Below are 17,707 nucleotides of genomic sequence, written 5' to 3'. Positions count from 1 at the left end.
CTTTACTTCACTTTAAGGTGTTGTTCAACCAATGTTTGAAATTTGATGAATAAATATTTGAAGTATTCTATTTTGTCTCATTTTCAGAAAACCTCTTGCCGCCACAGCAAACAAGGAATCTGTGGTCAGTTTTTATAAAAGCCCATAATATAGATAGAACCAAATGCATTTGGATATTGGCTATAATATTAATCATATCAAGCCTTGTGAAACAGAAAGGGTTCCCTACTGACAACCAACATTAGCTAAAGTTATTATTGGCCAGTCCGTGGTTCATCTCAGGAGGGAGAAAGTAAATATCATTGCATAAATGAAGTATGTCAGAAATTTGGTTGTGTGGATAGGGTGTTCATAGAAAAAAAATGAATGTGCTAAGTACAGAGAAGGAAAGTGTGTAGCGGGACTGTTAAGACGAGATGTGGTGCAACAGACGAAGTGAAGATAACAACAAAAGAAGCATTAAGGAAGAGGCTGAATTAGGAAGAGCAAGTTCAGGCAATAGCAAAGATTGATGCTGATCTGCATTTGAGTTCAAAACAGATGTTCGCTCACTGAAGAGAACCCACAAAGACACATATATCTTTTGTCTACCATCTAATGGGGAAAATGTGACAAAGCAACAATTGTCGCAAATGCTACTTCAAGAAAAATGGAAATCGATGGTCGCAAAATGCGATTAAACTCAAAAGAAGGGATGTTGTTGTAACTCATCCACGCCGGTAGATGGCGATAACGCACTTTTCATTAAACGTTAGGAAAAGTGCTAACGACTTGCTTTCCAGAGTTACAGGTGCGACAATTATCCATTATAACGCTGTAATTTTGTGTTTTTATGCACATATTTGATAGAACTGGGATTTTTGTACTTCAGATACATTTTTTTGGAATGCTACTCAATAATTATCTGCTGAAGAGAGCACAACTCTTCGGAGTTAGCTGTTTTGCTAGCTAGAAGGCGTTAGCTGGTGTAGTGTAAAATCGTGTACTGTCGGCTAAAGAACGACTCGCGTAATTCAGAAATAGTATTTATTAGTATATTTACATTTATATCAAAGAGTGCATTATATCGGCAGGTTTAACATTAAAACGGGCTCGTCTCTGGGGGGGTGGGCTAGGGTGACTTGAACGCTAAGTGATAACACGCAAACTAACACTGCTTTACTCACAGGGCTAGTTTATTACACTGTAAAAAACGGCTTTCACAATTAATTACTTTGTATTTTTGGTCTTTCTAAGACACAATGGATCAAAAAATTCCCTACGATGATTACCAGCTCCCAGTTGTCTTCCTGCCTTCTTATGAAAACCCACCAGCATGGATACCTGCTCAGGAGGTTTGGAACGACTCTTGATACTGAAACCCATATAATAAGCATAATTATTCAGTCCTCATTTTTATTTCAGATACACTGTAAATTTCAGCTTCCAGTTGTAAGAAGAGTCAATCTCACATTCGTGAATCCGTGTGATGTGTTCAGGCCTTGTTTTTCTTTGTTTTTTTTAGCGAGTTCATCACCCCGACTATAACAACGAACTCACTCAGTTTCTGCCACGCTCCATTGTGTTGAAGAAACCTCCAGGAGCGCAGCTTGGCTTCAACATCCGGGGGGGAAAGGCATCACAGTTAGGCATTTTTATATCCAAGGTGTGTATGTTGTGGTGCCCCAGTGTTTGGTATGGCACATACTTCATTGATGTGCTGCTGATGAATTGTTTCCCCCTCCGAAATGTTCATATTTTAATTTCCAGCATGCGTTTTATTTTTCTTGCCAGGTCATCCCAGACTCAGATGCCCACAAAGCAGGGCTCCAAGAGGGAGACCAGGTTCTTTCTGTAAATGAGGTTGACTTCCAAGACATAGAACACTCAAGAGTGAGTCAGAGCATTATTTTACACCACGGTGGCACAGCGGATAGCGCTGTTGCCTCAGCAAGAAGGTCACAGGTTCAAATCCAGCTTGGGGGGCCTTTCTGTGAGGAGTTCGCATGTTCTCGCTGTGTCTGTGTGGGTTCTCTCCCACACAGACACTCGCAACTTAGGTCCTCGTAGTTATTTTAATAAATGTATTATAATGCAGTTTCCATCTGTGGGATTACTACCATGAAAAGAAATGTTAACTTTATTTCAACTTGTTTCCAGTAACGTTACTTAAAGATTCACATATTTGGTTGGTTGTTCTGTCATCTTCACTGTATTCGAAGCAAGTTGAGAAAAAGCAGCATTTGCGGATATGTAGTACCACAGAAATGTATACATATTTAGTTTAAGTATTTTAACATTTTAATTCTTAAAGAAATTTGGAGATGTATCTGGAAATTACATGGTCAAAGCCTTACTGATACGACTTTTTCTTTTAATACAACACAATAATATTTATAATAGAAAGTATGTCACGATACCATCCTGTGGTCTCCAGTCAATTGAGTCACTGTCAGCGCTGCAGATCTTTTCTTGTCCCTATTATTAAAATATAGTGCGCCAACAAGAGCAGCACCAAAAGAATGTCAGCATTTTAATGATCAGAGACGTTTTATGTTTTGCGTAAAGTTTCTTCTTCCTCTTCAGGCCGTAGAGATTCTGAAGACTGCACGAGAAATACTAATGAGAGTTCGCTTCTTTCCTTACAGTAAGTGCCACTCTTCAAAATCAGAAGCATGAGGACAGTCTGCAAATCTTTAAAATAAGCTGGCACTGTCCTCATTTCCTACATACCGGTACTTGTGAAAAGCATTCGGGTAAAATAATGACTGAGAAATCTTTTACGGTAGGACATGAACTATTTTGCAGAATAGCAACTGTGTTTATTTAATTGGCATAAAGTTAAACCTTTGTTCCAACTAATGGAGTCACTGTTTTTTCCACCCTCTAATAGCTAATGTATGTGAATACAGTTGATCTTTTATGCCAGTGTTTGTAACCAGTTTTTTTTTTGTCTTCATGCTTAAGAAATCAGCACGGAGTAAACTGAGGTTGTGACCTTTATGTTGCGTTGCAGTAAAAACCACAACCATAAATTATAAATGAAGAGTTGTAGTTCTGTTCGGCCTACATGTCATATTCTCCAGATTCTTCTTTGATAAAGACCCAATAAAATAAAAAATAAAAACTGATTTAAGATGTAAATAAGAACTTAACTCGTAAATTAAAAATAATGACAATTACTTATTTATATTTAAAGTGAGATTAATCATTTTTTTAAATTGCATATCTAAAGCTAATGCCTCCACTGAATTATGTTATTCTGGCAGGAGAATTTTTAAACAAAATTCCATTCATCATTTAACATTTTTCTCTTTTCTATTTATCAGATTACCAGAGGCAGAAGGAGAGGACTGTACACTAGGTGGCAGCAGAGAGAGAGAGAGAGAGAGAGAGAGAGAGAAGGACAAAGATGTGGACTGACACGTCATTATTCTCCTCCTACAGACTGGCTTCCATTCTGTCTCTGCTTCAAGATGACTGCTGTGTCACTGGGAGACTCCGCCATGTAAGGACAGCATACACTCTGTCACAAACTCGGTTCCATCTTTCACTCATTCAGGTTCTCCCTGACCTGCTCCGTCTGGATGTCTTCACAGAATGTCAAGGAAGGAGACAGTTTGCATAGGAAGTCATGTCAAATACATATTTTGTGGTCATTCAGACATAATCGGCATCTGGTTACTTTCACTCGAGCCCTAATTAGATGTCAAAGCAAAAAAAAAAAAAAAGTTTTTCTTAAGAGCAGTGTGTTGTACACGTTTGCTTCGTGACACTGATGTAAAGACGAGACGATATTCTTTCGGTACGGATAAAGCTAAAGCCGTGCATCAGCATGTTCACTTTTAACTGAAGCTGTTTTAAAGCATTAGCCGTAAAGATTTCGCTGTTGGCTTTTCCTTTCAGCTGCATATCAATATATAAATGTTATATTTTGCCCACTCATTTTAAATGAATAAGGATTGACTAGAGATCAGACGTGCTACATGAAGCCTCCTGAAAGACCGTTCATTATGTAACACTGTAAAAAACTGCAAAAAAAAAAACTTCCATGAAGGGAGGAGGATTTATCAAAGCCGTGTTGTATTTGACTGCATTTCTTTACCTGTTTATATACTGTAAATAGAAGAATGAAAATATACATGTGACTCAGCTTTTAGTATACACTGATAACGACAAGATGGTACATATGAGGAAATGATAATAAGGTTATGGTTTATCTAAATCTCACTGTGAATGAACTAAAGATCTTTAAAAAAAATATTTTATACAAATGTGACTGTAGAGATAAATTGTTTGTAATACATTTCCGACTACGTTTGAAACCCAAACATGACTTCAATTATGTCGCTGTCAATGAGCCAAATGATAAACTCTTCATAAATAGATCTGCCAACAACCCGCTGTTGGTGTTTAAGCTTGTACGTCTTATTTTAAGCATTACTGGAGACCAACGTACAGACATATCCGCACTGACATTTTTGTTTTACTCTGCTAATCCCATCTGGTTTTTCCAGAAAGAACGAGATGCTAACAAAGAAAGCTGTTGAAACCTGGTGACGTCTTTGTAACTTGAAAAACCTGAACCAGGGTTAGGAATTGACTCGAATGTTCTGGTTTAAGCAGTGGAATTTGTTAGACTCTCCCGGGAAGTGTTGGTTTCGCTTGAGACTCGTCATCGCTGGAGGAATTCAGTGACAGTGATAACGAAGTACATTAACATTGTGAGGTTTTATTCAATAAGTCAGGAAACAAAAACCTTTCATTCTATTCACTGGTCTTTTCTCCATGTTCTCATGTAGCTCATAGCAACTTTAAATAAATATAGTAAAACGTGTCTTTCTAATCCTTCAGCTGGCAAAATAAACTGCATATTTGCACTTTGTGTGCTAACAAACTGGATTTTCATTCTCAGAAAACTTCAGATCACACGACTGCACATGTGAATAAATAGAATGAATCTTCAAAGCCTGTCTCACACAAGATAGAAACCACATTACTGCTCGCTAATCGTGGCTAAACATTAACTAATGCTTTACAAATATGTTGATCATTGGCAAGCACTGATGTGCTTTTCTTTTGCATTGATAAAACCAAAAAAACGTGTTCAAGTTGATGCAGCACAAACCCAGAGCCTTCAACATAGCAGGTTCCATGCCGACCCATTAACACAACCGTTAGCGTAACAAAACACACTATTTGTGCGTCCAGCTCAATCAAAGCAGAATAATAGTATTAAGTCAAAACAGTTTCTAGTACAGTTTGAGGAAAATGAAGGTCTAAAAATCCTGTCAAATTAATTCACCCCCAGCAGCGTGCTTTCCATTCACAGCCACTTGTGTGATGGAACCGTTTTAAAATGCGCAATAAAAAAAAAAAAAAAAAGGCCAGAGGACTCAATGTAAATGTCTGAAAAGACAGTTGTAAACACATCATGATCCTGCTCGTCCAATAAGGCACACCCGTTTAGAAACGCTGGATAAATAAGAGTTCGAGTTCTCAAGAACTGCTTAAATTTGTGACCATATTTAGACCCCCCCCCCCCCCCCCCGTCAACTTGATGCAGTTTAACTGCTGTCTTCGTCATCATTTGCATCCTTGTCGTTATCTTCATCCACGTTTTCTAGCGAGTCTGCTCTCTGTATGGACAGTTCTGCGGGATCCATCGTTGGTAGAGTGCTCTGTGGGGGGTACAACCAGGGCTTGTGGTCGGGGGAATTGTCCCTTTTCCACGCTGGGTAGCTCTGGCCGGCAGCGTGTACGCACTTCAGCACCTGGACAAAGGGGACACACGGTTATCTGACGGTGAAGGTCGCACCACACCTTCGTGTACAGTCCAAGCAGAAGATAAAGCTGCTCAAAGGATATTGCGTAACAGACTGTGTTGTAAGCAGCCAAAAAGTCCAGACCTATTTAAGATAGACTTCAAATCTCTGGGGCTCTTCAGTTTAACTGACCGACATAGTTAATAAACTAAAGATTAAATGCATAACTGTGGCTAGTTTGATAATCAGCACTTTTTTTTTTTTTACTTCTTTCGCGGATGTTTTATTTTATAATTGGCACATTAAATGACAAAACACTTGTTTTCAACACTTTCACACTTAGATTCAGGTATTGTCCACAGATCTGGATATTTTACCAATACTTGTTTATGCAGTCAACAATACTGAATATCAGAAAACAAAGGAAGATTTGTTTTCTGATGTTTCATAAAATAAATTATCACAAATGGCCTGTAGGTGGCAATAAAGATTGTGAATAATATTTTAAATACCAGAGAAGAAGATTCTGAACATTAACGGTTTATGAGTCATTATTAATGTTGTCCACGACATTACATTTAATTTAAGAATTTTATACACAATAAAGTACATCTACATTGGTATTGATTTTACCAGCGATAGACTGAGGGGGTGACTTCCTGAGTCTCATATGGGACTCTGCACTTCCTCACACCTTTTCAAAAATAGAGGCAGGCGTTGCATCTCCTCATTCCAAAGGAAATTTAGATCAAGAGATCTTATCTTTTAGTTCTGTACAAGAGGGCTGAGATATGAGACAACTCTAAGGTGATAGCGTAGTCTTAAAAATGCCCAGTGGGACCGTCAGGCGACGCGACCATGCTCACACAGGTTTAGCGTTTTATTCCACCGACACAGCTTCTCTGTTCGACTTAAGTTTGTTTAAAAAAAAAAATCAATTAACTTCTGATCTTAATTTTACTAGTGTAATAATGCCTTTACTGTGATGGGAAGGTTAAAAATACGAACAATAGTAAATAGTAAACTAACAAGGAAATGGAAATCTAAATTGTAAAGGGAGGCTATTATCTTTTTTAAAAGGTCTAAAATAGGATCTATTCATTTTATAGGCAAATCCAGTTATGTCTGTTTTTAATGCCTTTTAAATTCCTTTATGAATTCCTTCATGCATTTTTAAATTATGTACTTTGTACTCATATTTTGCCATTTTGTAATTATAGTTTATTCATTCCCTGACAATTCAGGATTATATTAGGCTGTTTTTCTGAAAATATTCGTCACTACCTGATAATGATTTATTGTTTACAAATCTCGATGAAGGTCAATATCTCCGTTTAGTTGAAGGAACGTGTCTCTCAATGTGAGACTCTCTCTCACACACACTTGGCTATAAACAGTTTCCATCTGGGCGGAACCTGGAACCTTGTGGAACGAGTTCTCCTGGGACAGAGAAAGCAAAAGCAGCTAAAGCTGTGACACTCTTTGTCAGCAAGCTTGCAAGAACAGGTCCTTAAATTGGGTTTCTATGGTTACCATTGTCCTTTTAAGACACATGAAACCCTCACTCCGTTTACACGCCTAAATTCACCTCTGAACACACACTCCGTGCCATGGATATTTGAACTTTTAACACTTGAAGAGCTATTCTGACAAGACATGACATAGGAACTTTAGCTGAAAAGAGTTCATCTACATACCTTTGGAGCGACAATTCGAGAGAAAGCGTTTACCACAGGCTTTGGAATAGAACCTATAGGAAAGAGATAAACTTTTAAAACCCAAAAAGGAAAACAACAACTCTGTGTGAACACAAACAAGAGCCCCGGTTATGAGCTCACCTTTAGGGTCAGCTTGTGAAAGGTAAGTAAAAATACAGGCATTCGGTCCCGTGGACTTGACGTAGTAACCAGTAAGGATGGAAACCGCCCTCACAAGGTCGGTCTTAGGGGGGTGTTTCTGTAAATGAATGGGTTTACAGAATCATGAGAACTGACTTTATACCAGAGCGCTGTAGAAGAGGCCTCTCAGAGCCACGCGTGAGGAAGAGGAGGAGGAGGAGGAGGAGGAGGAGGAGGCGGCGCACCGAGTGTTTGACAGAGAAGTTAACGATGATGTATTCTTCATCAGTCTTCTGCCACGACCGCAGCGTCACCACATCTCTATTTTTGATTGGACTTGGACATTTCCCTGTTTGTAAAAAGAAAGAACAAAATAACTTTTCATTACTTAAATTCGCCACAAGTGACAACTCAACCTGTTATGACAATAAATAAATGGGTGGAGCGAGAGCCTGTAAGTCCTCAGCGGTAAAAAAAAAGAAAAAGGATAAAGGATAAACAGAATAACACCTTAGAAAGTGACTGGATGGATGGAAAGTCTCAATTGGCTACGTTTACATAGTTTCAGAGGAAACTTGTGATCGGATGCACTGTGTTCATGGACCCTAAAAATATTGATCCGATTAGGACTTGCGTGTTCATGCATCACACTTTCGATCGGAAAGAAATATTTTGACATGTGGAATTTATACCAAATAAACCGGAAATAGTAGAAGAAGAAGCCATAGCGACTTCCGTTGTAAACAAAACATGGCTCCGCGCTTTTCTGCCTGAAACGTCAGCATTATTTCTCGCGTTTTCCCCGTTTGCGTTGTTACTTTCCTCCTCTTATGTCTCCGGAAACATGTTTGTCTCAGATATTGACCAGTTTGTGTCTTTCGCTCGCTCTGCTTCAACTAGCTTCCGAGAATAACAGAAGCGCGTGTAGATGACGTCACAGACATGCGCAGTAAGGACGGCTTGTACCGAAACATCGGAATAAGTGTTTTCATGCGCCCGGATCATAAATCGGGATAGAATATTGATCGGATTGATCTTGATTGGGTCAAACTAATTAGATTAGGGTGTGTACATGAAGCATTATTATTCCGATCAGTTTTTTTAATCCGATTAAACGCACCTGATGTAAATCAATGATAAAAAACGAAAAAAACAACAACAACATTGAACAATGTTAAACTTTAACGTGCCCACATTCTAACGAAGCACCGTGCAAAATAAAAGCGAGTCAAAGCGGATCTAAAGGAGTCCCTCACAGGCGTAATAGCCCACGTCAGCGGTGTCGGACAGCCGAGCGATGTCGTAGCTCTCCAGCATGTTGCGGTCCCACTCCCTCCGGTACTGGCCGTCCTGAATAACGTCGTACATGGTGGCTGCCGGCACATCTTCAATTGTCATTCTGCACTGTAACAGACATATAAAGTGTTTAAAGTGAAGACGTCCGGACAGAGGACAGCCGGGGGGGGGGGGGTTGACGCACCTTGATCTTGTGGACCTGATTGCCGTGATTCCCCTTCTTTGACGGAACTTCAGCCCACACCTGCATGCCACGGCTGTCGTATTTCTTGCTCCAATTCTCCGTCGATAGACACTGTTGTTTGAAATCACTGAAAACACAATCGTCGGGCAAAATAGTCGCAGGAAACGCCATCTTAGACAACCTGCTCTCTTCCCCGAGGCGCGTTTGACCGGTTGGGCTCCGTCTTCCGAGAGTACGTTCAGGTTTTATCACCAATCAGGTCCAGCGGGATTTTTACCATTCCTTCAAACGCCTCTCCCTCTGACGTCACGCTCAGGTGCGTGAAAAAGTTGTTCCTCCTCCCTGAAGCTTCGACCAGCAGGTAGTAGTACCTGTAGTACTAGTATTCCTCCTTACTAGTTGAGAAAGAGAGCGGTGCCGTGGATTTAGTGTCGGACACGTGACCGATGAGCCGCTTTGGGGACGCGCATCGATCAGCCGGTGATGAATCCTGCGGGTCATCGGGACTATCGAGTGAAACAATAGAAGCGATCTAATAATTAATCAGTGAGATGTTAATGATCTAAACCTGAATTCTTCCCTGAAATCTACATGATCTCTGATTCAATCTAAAGTTCATCTTCTCGATCCTGGTTGTAATGAAGAATCTTGTGTATTTAAAGTGCATGTATAACTAATATATATATATAAAAAAGTTTCTTTTTTTTAAATTCTGTTCTAAGATATTTAGTCCAAACATCAGCGCGGCTGCTTGCGTTCTGCAATCCTTCATCACACCTCTCTGTTGTAACGTTTCATGCCGATGATGTAAGGCCTCCATGCAGCTTCACATAATTACCCCAGGGGTTAATGTTGCACAATATCGATTAGACAGCGTTGATTAACAGGAGTTTTAATCTTTTGTTTATCCACAGCATTTGACTTGAGAGAGTTCTGAAAGTTCCACAGTGCTGATCCCAAACATTCTGTACTGTGGCCGTTCCTTAAAATAAAGACATCACAGCCGTGACAAGTTTGGTGAAATAATCATTTTATTTCATGTGGTAGGCCTAAACCTGTGTTTTCTTAACTCTCCTTTTTATACATCAGATAGTAATAGTACATTATTCACACAAATGTGGCTAAACACGAATAGACAGCATATTCCAAATGGACAGACACAATTCAGAAGAGCACAAAGCTGAATATTTAGTCAGTGACAAGCAATAGAGGAGCTTTTCGCTTGAAAATTTTGCTTTTTTTGACGCAATTAAATACTCAAATTTAATATTTCTAAACAAGCTACAGCAAGCGACCGGTGCCTTTTGTTGTTGCTAAGTGAGTTCATGTTAAACTGTGCGTGTCCTTAAAGTGTGCAGCCATTACTTTCGAATCTACTGGCCAAACTCTGCAGAAAGTTACTTCTAGCAGCGTGACGGCAAAGACAATTACTGGGGCCTGAATGTTGTCTAGGTGGCATCCCAGCAGACACGCAAACAATAAATAAAATAAACTTTATACATGCGCGTCAGCATCTTTTGGTTAAGCATTAAATGTTATATGTCCAAGCTATGAAATAAATTAAACACATAAAACCAACAGTCCTACACAGGCAATACGAACACAGCGAAGGACACTGCAACTACCTTTCCTGCACTTTTTACAGCGAGGGTGTTAGTAAGCGTTAGCTGTATAGGAGGACAAACTCTTCTCTACCAGCTCGACAAAACAAAACTTGTGAAGCCACGAACCGGTCAGCTCCTCTTATATTAAACAATATTGTGGCTTGATTCGGTGCACAACGTTGGTGAATAAACGAGCAAGGCATCTGTGTTCTTATCCATAAATCCTGCACGGTGAGCATGCTGCATGTTCTCACAATATTGTAATCGACACAAGACAAATTATTGATGAATGGTTACGCCATAACGTAGAGGTGGCAACTTTTCCATCGGCCTGAAGAAACTAAATATTGATTTTTATTTTTACCAGCATGTTTTGAAAACTAGTAACAGAAAACTCCTCCTCCTCCTCCTCCGAGATGTTAGCATGTGCACAGCTAATTTGAAACATTGGAAAGATAGTTAATATTCTTCAGGTTAGCAGCCATACCGCAGATTATGGGATGAGGACCCTTTGAATAAATATTACTTTCATTTCCTCGCTCTGCACCAGTTTTATTTTACCTACTGGCACCGCTGCCTTTTGCCCTTCAAGCCTAAAGGACCACCTTCACTGAAAAGGGGTCAGTTTGAGCATTATGTGGTAACATCAGGGTTATTATCGATAAATATCTTGTCTATTCAAAATAAAAGTAACAAAGTGGAGAAATAATAGTCAGAAATAGAACGGTTTAGGAAAACTCCCAATTTAAAATAAACAATTAAAATACAATGAGCAGTTTTACTTTACAATAATGACAAGAGTAACAGCACTAAAAGTCCCAACCGTGCAATAACTCATGAGCGGCTAAGCACGTCAGTCTGCAATCCGATATAATGCCATGCAACTGGATGATAATCTGAACATGTTTAAATAACATTTTGTTTAAATGTTTGCTTTTAACACCCCCCCCCCCCCCCCACCCAATAATCAGTTTAATACAGTAATGCACATCCACACGGTTACTCTGAAAAGTCAGATTTGAAATGGGTAAAAAAAAAAAAAGAACAAAAGACAGTTCCTCCGTTCCGACGGCGATCTGCCAAGGGTGGGGTGATTTGGCCACTGAGAGACAAGCTGTTGGTGGGGGGCGACGGGCTTGGGGAGGTTGAGCTGCACTAGCAGGAGCAGCTGCTCTCGGTGACAGTCATCTCTGGCTGCTTCTCCAGCTTGATGTCGATCACTGACGAGATTTCGTTAAGAACCAATGAGTTTGCACATTTCACGCCAGTATTTTCTGGCTGCCAATTCACAGAACACTTGATCTCTCCCTTCTGGAGCGTAAACCAGGGAGGCTTTGGGTACTAGCTTGCCAGAATCCCTGCTAACGCATGATTAAAGCCACAGCAAAAACAGCGCGACACAAGCACGGGATGGCACCAATTTCTGTTAAAGGAATCATTTTTAAATAGGATACTGTCCTCTTTGCTTTTCTCTGGAGCGCTGTCCATCCCAGGCAACGCGGCAGCGACACGACGGAACAGCTATGAAACAAAGTCAGAAGGGTTTAACTTAAGGGTTGTGCTCATTTGAAGGAGTCAGAACGGGATGAGCTACTAAGCCAAACGCTGTCCCATGAGGGGGGACTTTGATTTAATCTTTTATCACAGTCAGTCATTTTATTTTCATATTCATATACAGCGAATAAATTATTTGTCTAAAGTACAATCCTGTGCAGCAACTTTCTCTATTGCCCCCCAAAAATTACAATCAGTAATATTAAAATGGATCATTAGCTCAGTATAAACTAAAGCAGAGGCCAGTGGAAACACTTCATACAGCTTCTCTCTCTATTTATGGTCATATCGCCCTCCTGTACTGTTAATTATTGACAATGGGCATCAATAATAGTCACAAAGTGAAAACTAGCAGACATTCCTACTCACGCCTAAGAAGTGTACACCAAATCAAGCAAAAACAAAATGCAGTAAACACAGACATACAGATGCAAATGTAACTGGTGGCTGGAGAGAACAGAAGTGGAGGTTGCCGTGACAACCGCCTGGAGAAATAAAATCTGTTTCATTCAAAAACTCATCGAAAGCTGCCGGTTTGAGTGAATCGGATGGAAAGTCAGAAAACATAACATCTCTGCAACGAACCTGTGCAGACCAAGTAAAGTACTATAGAAGTCAAATTGAAACAAGTGTGTGTGTGTGGGGGGGGGGGGGGGGGGGGACTAAAACCCTTTCTGTTGAGAAAGAGGTTGTGATGTCATCAGAAGGGGAAAAAGACTGAAAGGGTTACGGGCAGGCGACAGACAAGGTAGAGCAGATTCACTACCTGTTTGACATTGTAGCCAGTCTTTGCGCTGGTTTCAATGAACATGACATTCAGTTCCTTAGCTCTCTGCTCGCCCCCCTCCGTGGTGATCTGTCTGCTCAAGGCAAAAGCAGGGGGGAGGGGGCGGGGGGTGGTGGTGGACGAACAGACAGATAGGTAAAGGAAAACAGAGAGGATAGGTCAAAAAGGTAAGAAAGGAAAGGAGAGAGTTCAACACAGAATATCGTTCTGAGTGAAAAACGTGAGATGTTAGTTTAGTCATAACACGAACAGGCAGAGAGGAAGACGAAGGGAGAGAAGCAGCGACGAAGCAGCAGGAAAAAAGGCATTCATTCAACAGCCACACTGATCCATATATATGGAGGGGCTGTTCACGCTAGACGGCGGCCTCCCTCAGCTAAAGGACATCACGACTGTCAGGGCTGTTTGCTAGCTGCTGCTGGACACCAACCTGTTTGACGTTATAGCCAGCCTTGGCGCTGGTCTCTATGTACATCACACTGAGCTCACGAGCTTTCCTCTCTGCCGCCTCAACAGAAACCTGCCTGCCATGGTCCCAGGAAAGGAAGGGGGGGAGGTTGTGTAGTGGGGGTGTTGAGGGAAACACACACAAAAATAAATAAATGAAAATGATGTGGAAAGAACACAGCAGGAAGGGGCGCAAAACAAATTGTAACAAAGAAAAAAAATGCAAAACAGAAATAAATATGATGAAATCATAGATATATATAAAAAAAAGCTAAATCATATTGCTGGAGTATACGAAGAGGAATGATCGTCAAAACTGGATGAGATGCACCAGGGAAGAAAGGTGGGACTCCAGGCATTGGCGTAGTTTATTATGTACTCTAATACATAATGATACTCATTTTCTAATTATAGTCGATTACGTATCAATATTCTAAAAAGATAATCTTTCATACATCTTGCAAAATCATGTACCTTTTATCTGCCAAGTCTGTTTTGTTTCCAACAAGCATTATAATGACATCACTTCCTCTCTCTGTTCTCACGTCATCAATCCACTTTGAGGTTTGCTGGAATGAATTAAGATCTGTGTAGGAAAGCACAAGCATAAAAAAAATAAACGTACACATTAGCCACATGTAGCCTCAAAAACTAACTATTTGGTACTTTGCTCGAGTAGTTTTACTCTTCATTACAAAGGCAGAGTATTTATTGTACAATAAACATGTAAGTAAGCAAAAAGAATCAAGAAGCAAATCTTGAAGAAAGAAAATATACTTCTGAGGAATTCTGAAGATTATTATCTGGCAGGTATTAAGTAGAAATGAAAGATGTTCCCTTCAAATTGCTATAGAAGGGTTATACAGAAGGGTTAGAGTTCAGCCCTGACTCACTGGTGATGTCATAAACAACCACAGCAATGGTAGAGTCACGGATGTAGCTGGGAATTAGGCTACGAAAACGCTCCTGCCCAGCAGTATCCCAAAGCTGGAGCCGAACCTGAAGATGGGAGCGGAGAGGAAGAAAGGGTGAAGGAGTTAGAGATAAAGAGGCAACAGGCAGAACAAGGAAGCTCAGAAAAAGACAGCATGTAAGGGAACTGCAGGGCGGGCCAAAGAGAAGAAAACGGCTCGTTTTCTGTGGAAAAGGGGAAGAGTCGTTCACAGCAGGATTTAAGATGACCATCATGCAAAGAGGGCGTGTAAAAAGAGGCCTCACTGAACCTGCACTTAGACTGTTAGGGGAGATCGGCCTATGCGGTGGCAAAGATGTTTTTCTTATTCCTTTGATGAGGCTCAAACGTAAGAGCATTTAGGTAGCACAGACACCCCCTCGTCAAATGCTTCTTCTTTTTTTTTGTATTAATGGAAACAGCATCTAAATGCGTCCCAATCCTACTTTTCAATGGGGTTCTCCTGGCTAGTAAATGTTCTTGCTTTGCCCAGAGTGCCGGTAAGTGAAGGACACGCAGGTGAGGCCCGGGGCCATGATACCTACTGGCTATGTCATAAACCACCACAGCAGCAGCTGAGTCTCGTATGTAGCTGGGGATGAGGCTGCGGAAACGTTCCTGTCCGGCTGTATCCCAGAGCTGCAGCCGAATCTATGGCCAGCAGTGAAATGAATACGGGGCATAGCATGACCCAGCCAGGGGATGGAAGGAAAACAAAAACTTGAAAGAACGATGGGAACTTAAAACACGCTCACATCTGGGAAAATGAAGGTTAAAATTCTAATAATGTAAAAACGAACTGCGAAGATGTATAAGAGGAATAAATGATGGCTACTACGTGCATGCACAAAGCTTTTCTAAATGTAAAACTACGCCGTTGGGAATGATGGGAATAACAATAAAATATGCAGGGCTTACCGTACGATCTTCTAAGTACATCGTTTTTGACAAAAAGTCAATGCCAATTGTTGCCTGTAACACAATAATGTAATTAGACAAATGATGCTTCCATTGCAGCTGTGCAGTATATCGACGAAAAACTAAGAATGGAACTGTGAACAGCAGCCATATTATTCTGAGCAAAAAATAAATGTGATTATTACCTGATAAGTGTTGTCGAAACTGTCGTACATAAACCTGGTGATGAGCGACGTCTTTCCAACTGAACAGAGACACACACACATTTTGAATCTATGTAACTGAAGAGCATTCTCCACAATATCCAATTATATATAAATGCAAATTTTGTAGGATTGGTAGAAAAACAACAACAAGATGACTCAGTGGCAGCAAATAAAATTAAAATAAATAAATAAAACACATTTCTGGAGGACGGCCGAGCCCAACACGGTGAGCTGGCACTGTGGGCGGAGCCTCACAATTTGGAAAATGACAACGCTTTTAACTTTCTCACACTAAGTTTATTTTTATTTTTATTGAGAACATGTTAATGAGACATCTTTCAACCGCGGGCATTAAGGACAAATCCCAAGTCAGGGAAAGGCCGACTCGTCTGAATCAAACTGGCCGACGTGGCTCAGTACGGCGCTAGCATGAGAAGCTAACAACCACTGACATGAATATCACTGCACTAACAAATAAGGGTTAAAATTAATTCCCTCTGTGTATTCAGAGCCTGACGCTTGGAAGCAAACGTTATTAAACCCCCGAATGATTGAATGTACCGACATGATTACAGAACGCCGATATTAACTAAGATTTTGCTATTTTGTTTCACTCAGCTTGCAGCTTGCAGCTAGCTAGAAACAGCAAGCTAATACAGTTAGCTGGATTTTGGCATTAGTTTGATGCATCGCAAACACGTAACCACAGCGGAGCTGCGACATAGCCGTAATGTGTAACTACATAAACGTTTACTTGCACAACAATCGCTAATGTTACGAACCGGCGAGTGGAATATAATGAAAAGAGGAATTCATCGTTGCTAGCTTAGTGAATTAGCTAGCATTGCAATGACATCATCACGAGTCAAACAAACGTTATTCCCTTCGGTTTACGCTCTCGTCAATGCGTTATTAATAGTGGTAGAAAAAAATCAATATCGCATTTAATCATCAAAGGCCGTTGACGTCCAGTAACTTTAGCAAGCCACTAGCATCTTGCAGGAGAAGGCATTTAGCAACTTTTAGCTTAGCAACTTCCAAACGACTAAATGAATACTCGATTCAAACATTGCTCTCACCGCTCTGTTCGCCCAGAAACACGAGCTTGAACTTTCGGAGAGGATTCCCAAACTCTCCGCCGCCGGTCGTTGTTGTCATTTTGTTAAAAAAAAAATAAACAGCTAACTAGCTGACTTGGCTAACGACGTAATGTCAAGAGCAGAGAGGAGCAAGTGTATCTTCACGCCGCACGAGCAGCCCTATTGTTGGCTTCAACGCAAAACAGCGCCACCAAGAGGCAGAATACAAGAACTAACACATATTAGCGTGTACTGATTTATTGTTGTTGCAGTTTCTCGTATTTGTTGAACTAATTTTTGCTCAAAATTCAGAAATATTGCAGCAGGTAGGTTACACAAATGTAGCTGCGAGCATTTTCATCCGACAGGCTGGGGGTCAATAACAATAATGTACATTTCATTAGAGGTAAAGTTGTGGAAGTTAAATAAGATCTAGTTTATATTAATGTGAGTGTTCTACAAACTGAGTGGGGTGGGGTTGACTGGTAAATACAGCTCTGTGTGTCATCTGCACAATGATGTAAAGAGATACCATAATGCACATCGGGAGCATGTAGAGATAAAACAAAGAGGAAGGGTCTCTAAAATCAATGGTTTGGGAGCCAGTGAAAGCCACAAAACTTAATACATATTATACAACATTTGTATGAACTTAATTTATATAATATTCTGCCTAATAATTCGGAGCAGTGACTCAAATCAACTATTCAAAGCAATATTTCACACCTGTTGTTGTGAGACGCGGTGCTAATTATATTCTGAAATGAAAGACAGAATGTAAAGGGATGCACAAAGTCTGTAACAGTGATATTATAATACAATTTATAAAACAATTATTCCCTGCATCTTCTTTTTTCCTTGACTCCTGTGAGGAGAGTGGGGTCTACTTTAATAACACCATCTGCAAATGAGAGGAAAAACCAATAAAGCCATTAGATTTAACAATGACACTTATTTTATCTGTGCTAAATTGAAGATGTAACAGGAACTCTGCCACACACCAACTTCCACATTATCCACAAAGTCTCTTTTCTGAAAGTACTGGGCAATCTGAAGCCAGAACAGAAAAGCAAGGAGGAAAGTTACATGAGTTTGGAA

The 17,707-nt window shown here is 40.3% G+C and overlaps 3 protein-coding genes across 4 annotated transcripts; 1 reads left to right on the top strand and 2 right to left on the bottom strand.

Annotated features, from left to right (window-relative positions):
* The first annotated feature begins 760 nt into the window (after positions 1-760).
* Positions 761-3,343, top strand: pdzd11 (PDZ domain containing 11). Its single transcript, XM_068740706.1, has 6 exons — positions 761-790; positions 1,237-1,334; positions 1,505-1,645; positions 1,774-1,872; positions 2,566-2,626; positions 3,309-3,343. The coding sequence occupies exons 2-6, from the start codon at positions 1,242-1,244 to the stop codon at positions 3,341-3,343; spliced, it is 429 nt and encodes a 142-aa protein (XP_068596807.1). The 5' UTR covers positions 761-790; positions 1,237-1,241.
* Positions 3,344-5,545: 2,202 nt separating this feature from the next.
* Positions 5,546-9,249, bottom strand: stard14 (START domain containing 14). The gene is made up of 6 exons (XM_068740266.1): positions 9,063-9,249; positions 8,839-8,986; positions 7,828-7,931; positions 7,583-7,700; positions 7,442-7,494; positions 5,546-5,753 (listed from the first exon to the last, which is right to left on the bottom strand). The coding sequence occupies exons 1-6, from the start codon at positions 9,231-9,233 to the stop codon at positions 5,547-5,549; spliced, it is 801 nt and encodes a 266-aa protein (XP_068596367.1). The 5' UTR covers positions 9,234-9,249; the 3' UTR covers position 5,546.
* A 2,556-nt stretch (positions 9,250-11,805) lies between these two features.
* rab41 (RAB41, member RAS oncogene family) lies at positions 11,806-16,761 on the bottom strand. Of its 2 annotated transcripts, none has more exons than XM_068740231.1 (8): positions 16,610-16,761; positions 15,510-15,568; positions 15,325-15,378; positions 14,952-15,057; positions 13,929-14,040; positions 13,438-13,531; positions 12,121-12,187; positions 11,806-11,886 (listed from the first exon to the last, which is right to left on the bottom strand). In XM_068740231.1, the coding sequence occupies exons 1-8, from the start codon at positions 16,686-16,688 to the stop codon at positions 11,822-11,824; spliced, it is 636 nt and encodes a 211-aa protein (XP_068596332.1). In that variant the 5' UTR covers positions 16,689-16,761; the 3' UTR covers positions 11,806-11,821. The 2 variants fall into 2 exon arrangements, with proteins under 2 accessions (XP_068596332.1, XP_068596333.1); XM_068740232.1 differs by lacking the exon at positions 14,952-15,057 and adding an exon at positions 14,348-14,453.
* Between the last annotated feature and the right edge of the window lie 946 nt (positions 16,762-17,707).

Source organism: Brachionichthys hirsutus, chromosome 6 (assembly GCF_040956055.1).
Source record: "Brachionichthys hirsutus isolate HB-005 chromosome 6, CSIRO-AGI_Bhir_v1, whole genome shotgun sequence".
Lineage (NCBI taxonomy): Eukaryota > Metazoa > Chordata > Actinopteri > Lophiiformes > Brachionichthyidae > Brachionichthys > Brachionichthys hirsutus.
The sequence above is the reverse complement of the archived record's forward strand: the minus strand, read 5'-3'. Positions and strand labels throughout refer to the sequence as shown.

What these genes read in the sequence shown, in the direction of transcription:
- stard14 (XM_068740266.1), bottom strand. Translation starts at nt 9,233, where the DNA reads ATGGCGTTTCCTGCGACTATTTTGCCCGACGATTGTGTTTTCAGTGAT. An exon ending in ACTTCTCTGTCAAACACTCG is followed by an intron (nt 7,701 to 7,827) that starts GTGCGCCGCCTC and finishes ATTCATTTACAG; the next exon opens with AAACACCCCCCTAAGACCGA. An exon ending in TTCACAAGCTGACCCTAAAG is followed by an intron (nt 7,495 to 7,582) that starts GTGAGCTCATAA and finishes TCTTTCCTATAG; the next exon opens with GTTCTATTCCAAAGCCTGTG.
- pdzd11 (XM_068740706.1), top strand. Translation starts at nt 1,242, where the DNA reads ATGGATCAAAAAATTCCCTACGATGATTACCAGCTCCCAGTTGTCTTC. An exon ending in CATGGATACCTGCTCAGGAG is followed by an intron (nt 1,335 to 1,504) that starts GTTTGGAACGAC and finishes TGTTTTTTTTAG; the next exon opens with CGAGTTCATCACCCCGACTA. An exon ending in TAGGCATTTTTATATCCAAG is followed by an intron (nt 1,646 to 1,773) that starts GTGTGTATGTTG and finishes TTTTCTTGCCAG; the next exon opens with GTCATCCCAGACTCAGATGC.
- rab41 (XM_068740231.1), bottom strand. Translation starts at nt 16,688, where the DNA reads ATGACAACAACGACCGGCGGCGGAGAGTTTGGGAATCCTCTCCGAAAG. An exon ending in GTTTCTGGGCGAACAGAGCG is followed by an intron (nt 15,569 to 16,609) that starts GTGAGAGCAATG and finishes GTCTCTGTTCAG; the next exon opens with TTGGAAAGACGTCGCTCATC. An exon ending in ACAGACTTGGCAGATAAAAG is followed by an intron (nt 13,532 to 13,928) that starts GTACATGATTTT and finishes GGACCATGGCAG; the next exon opens with GCAGGTTTCTGTTGAGGCGG.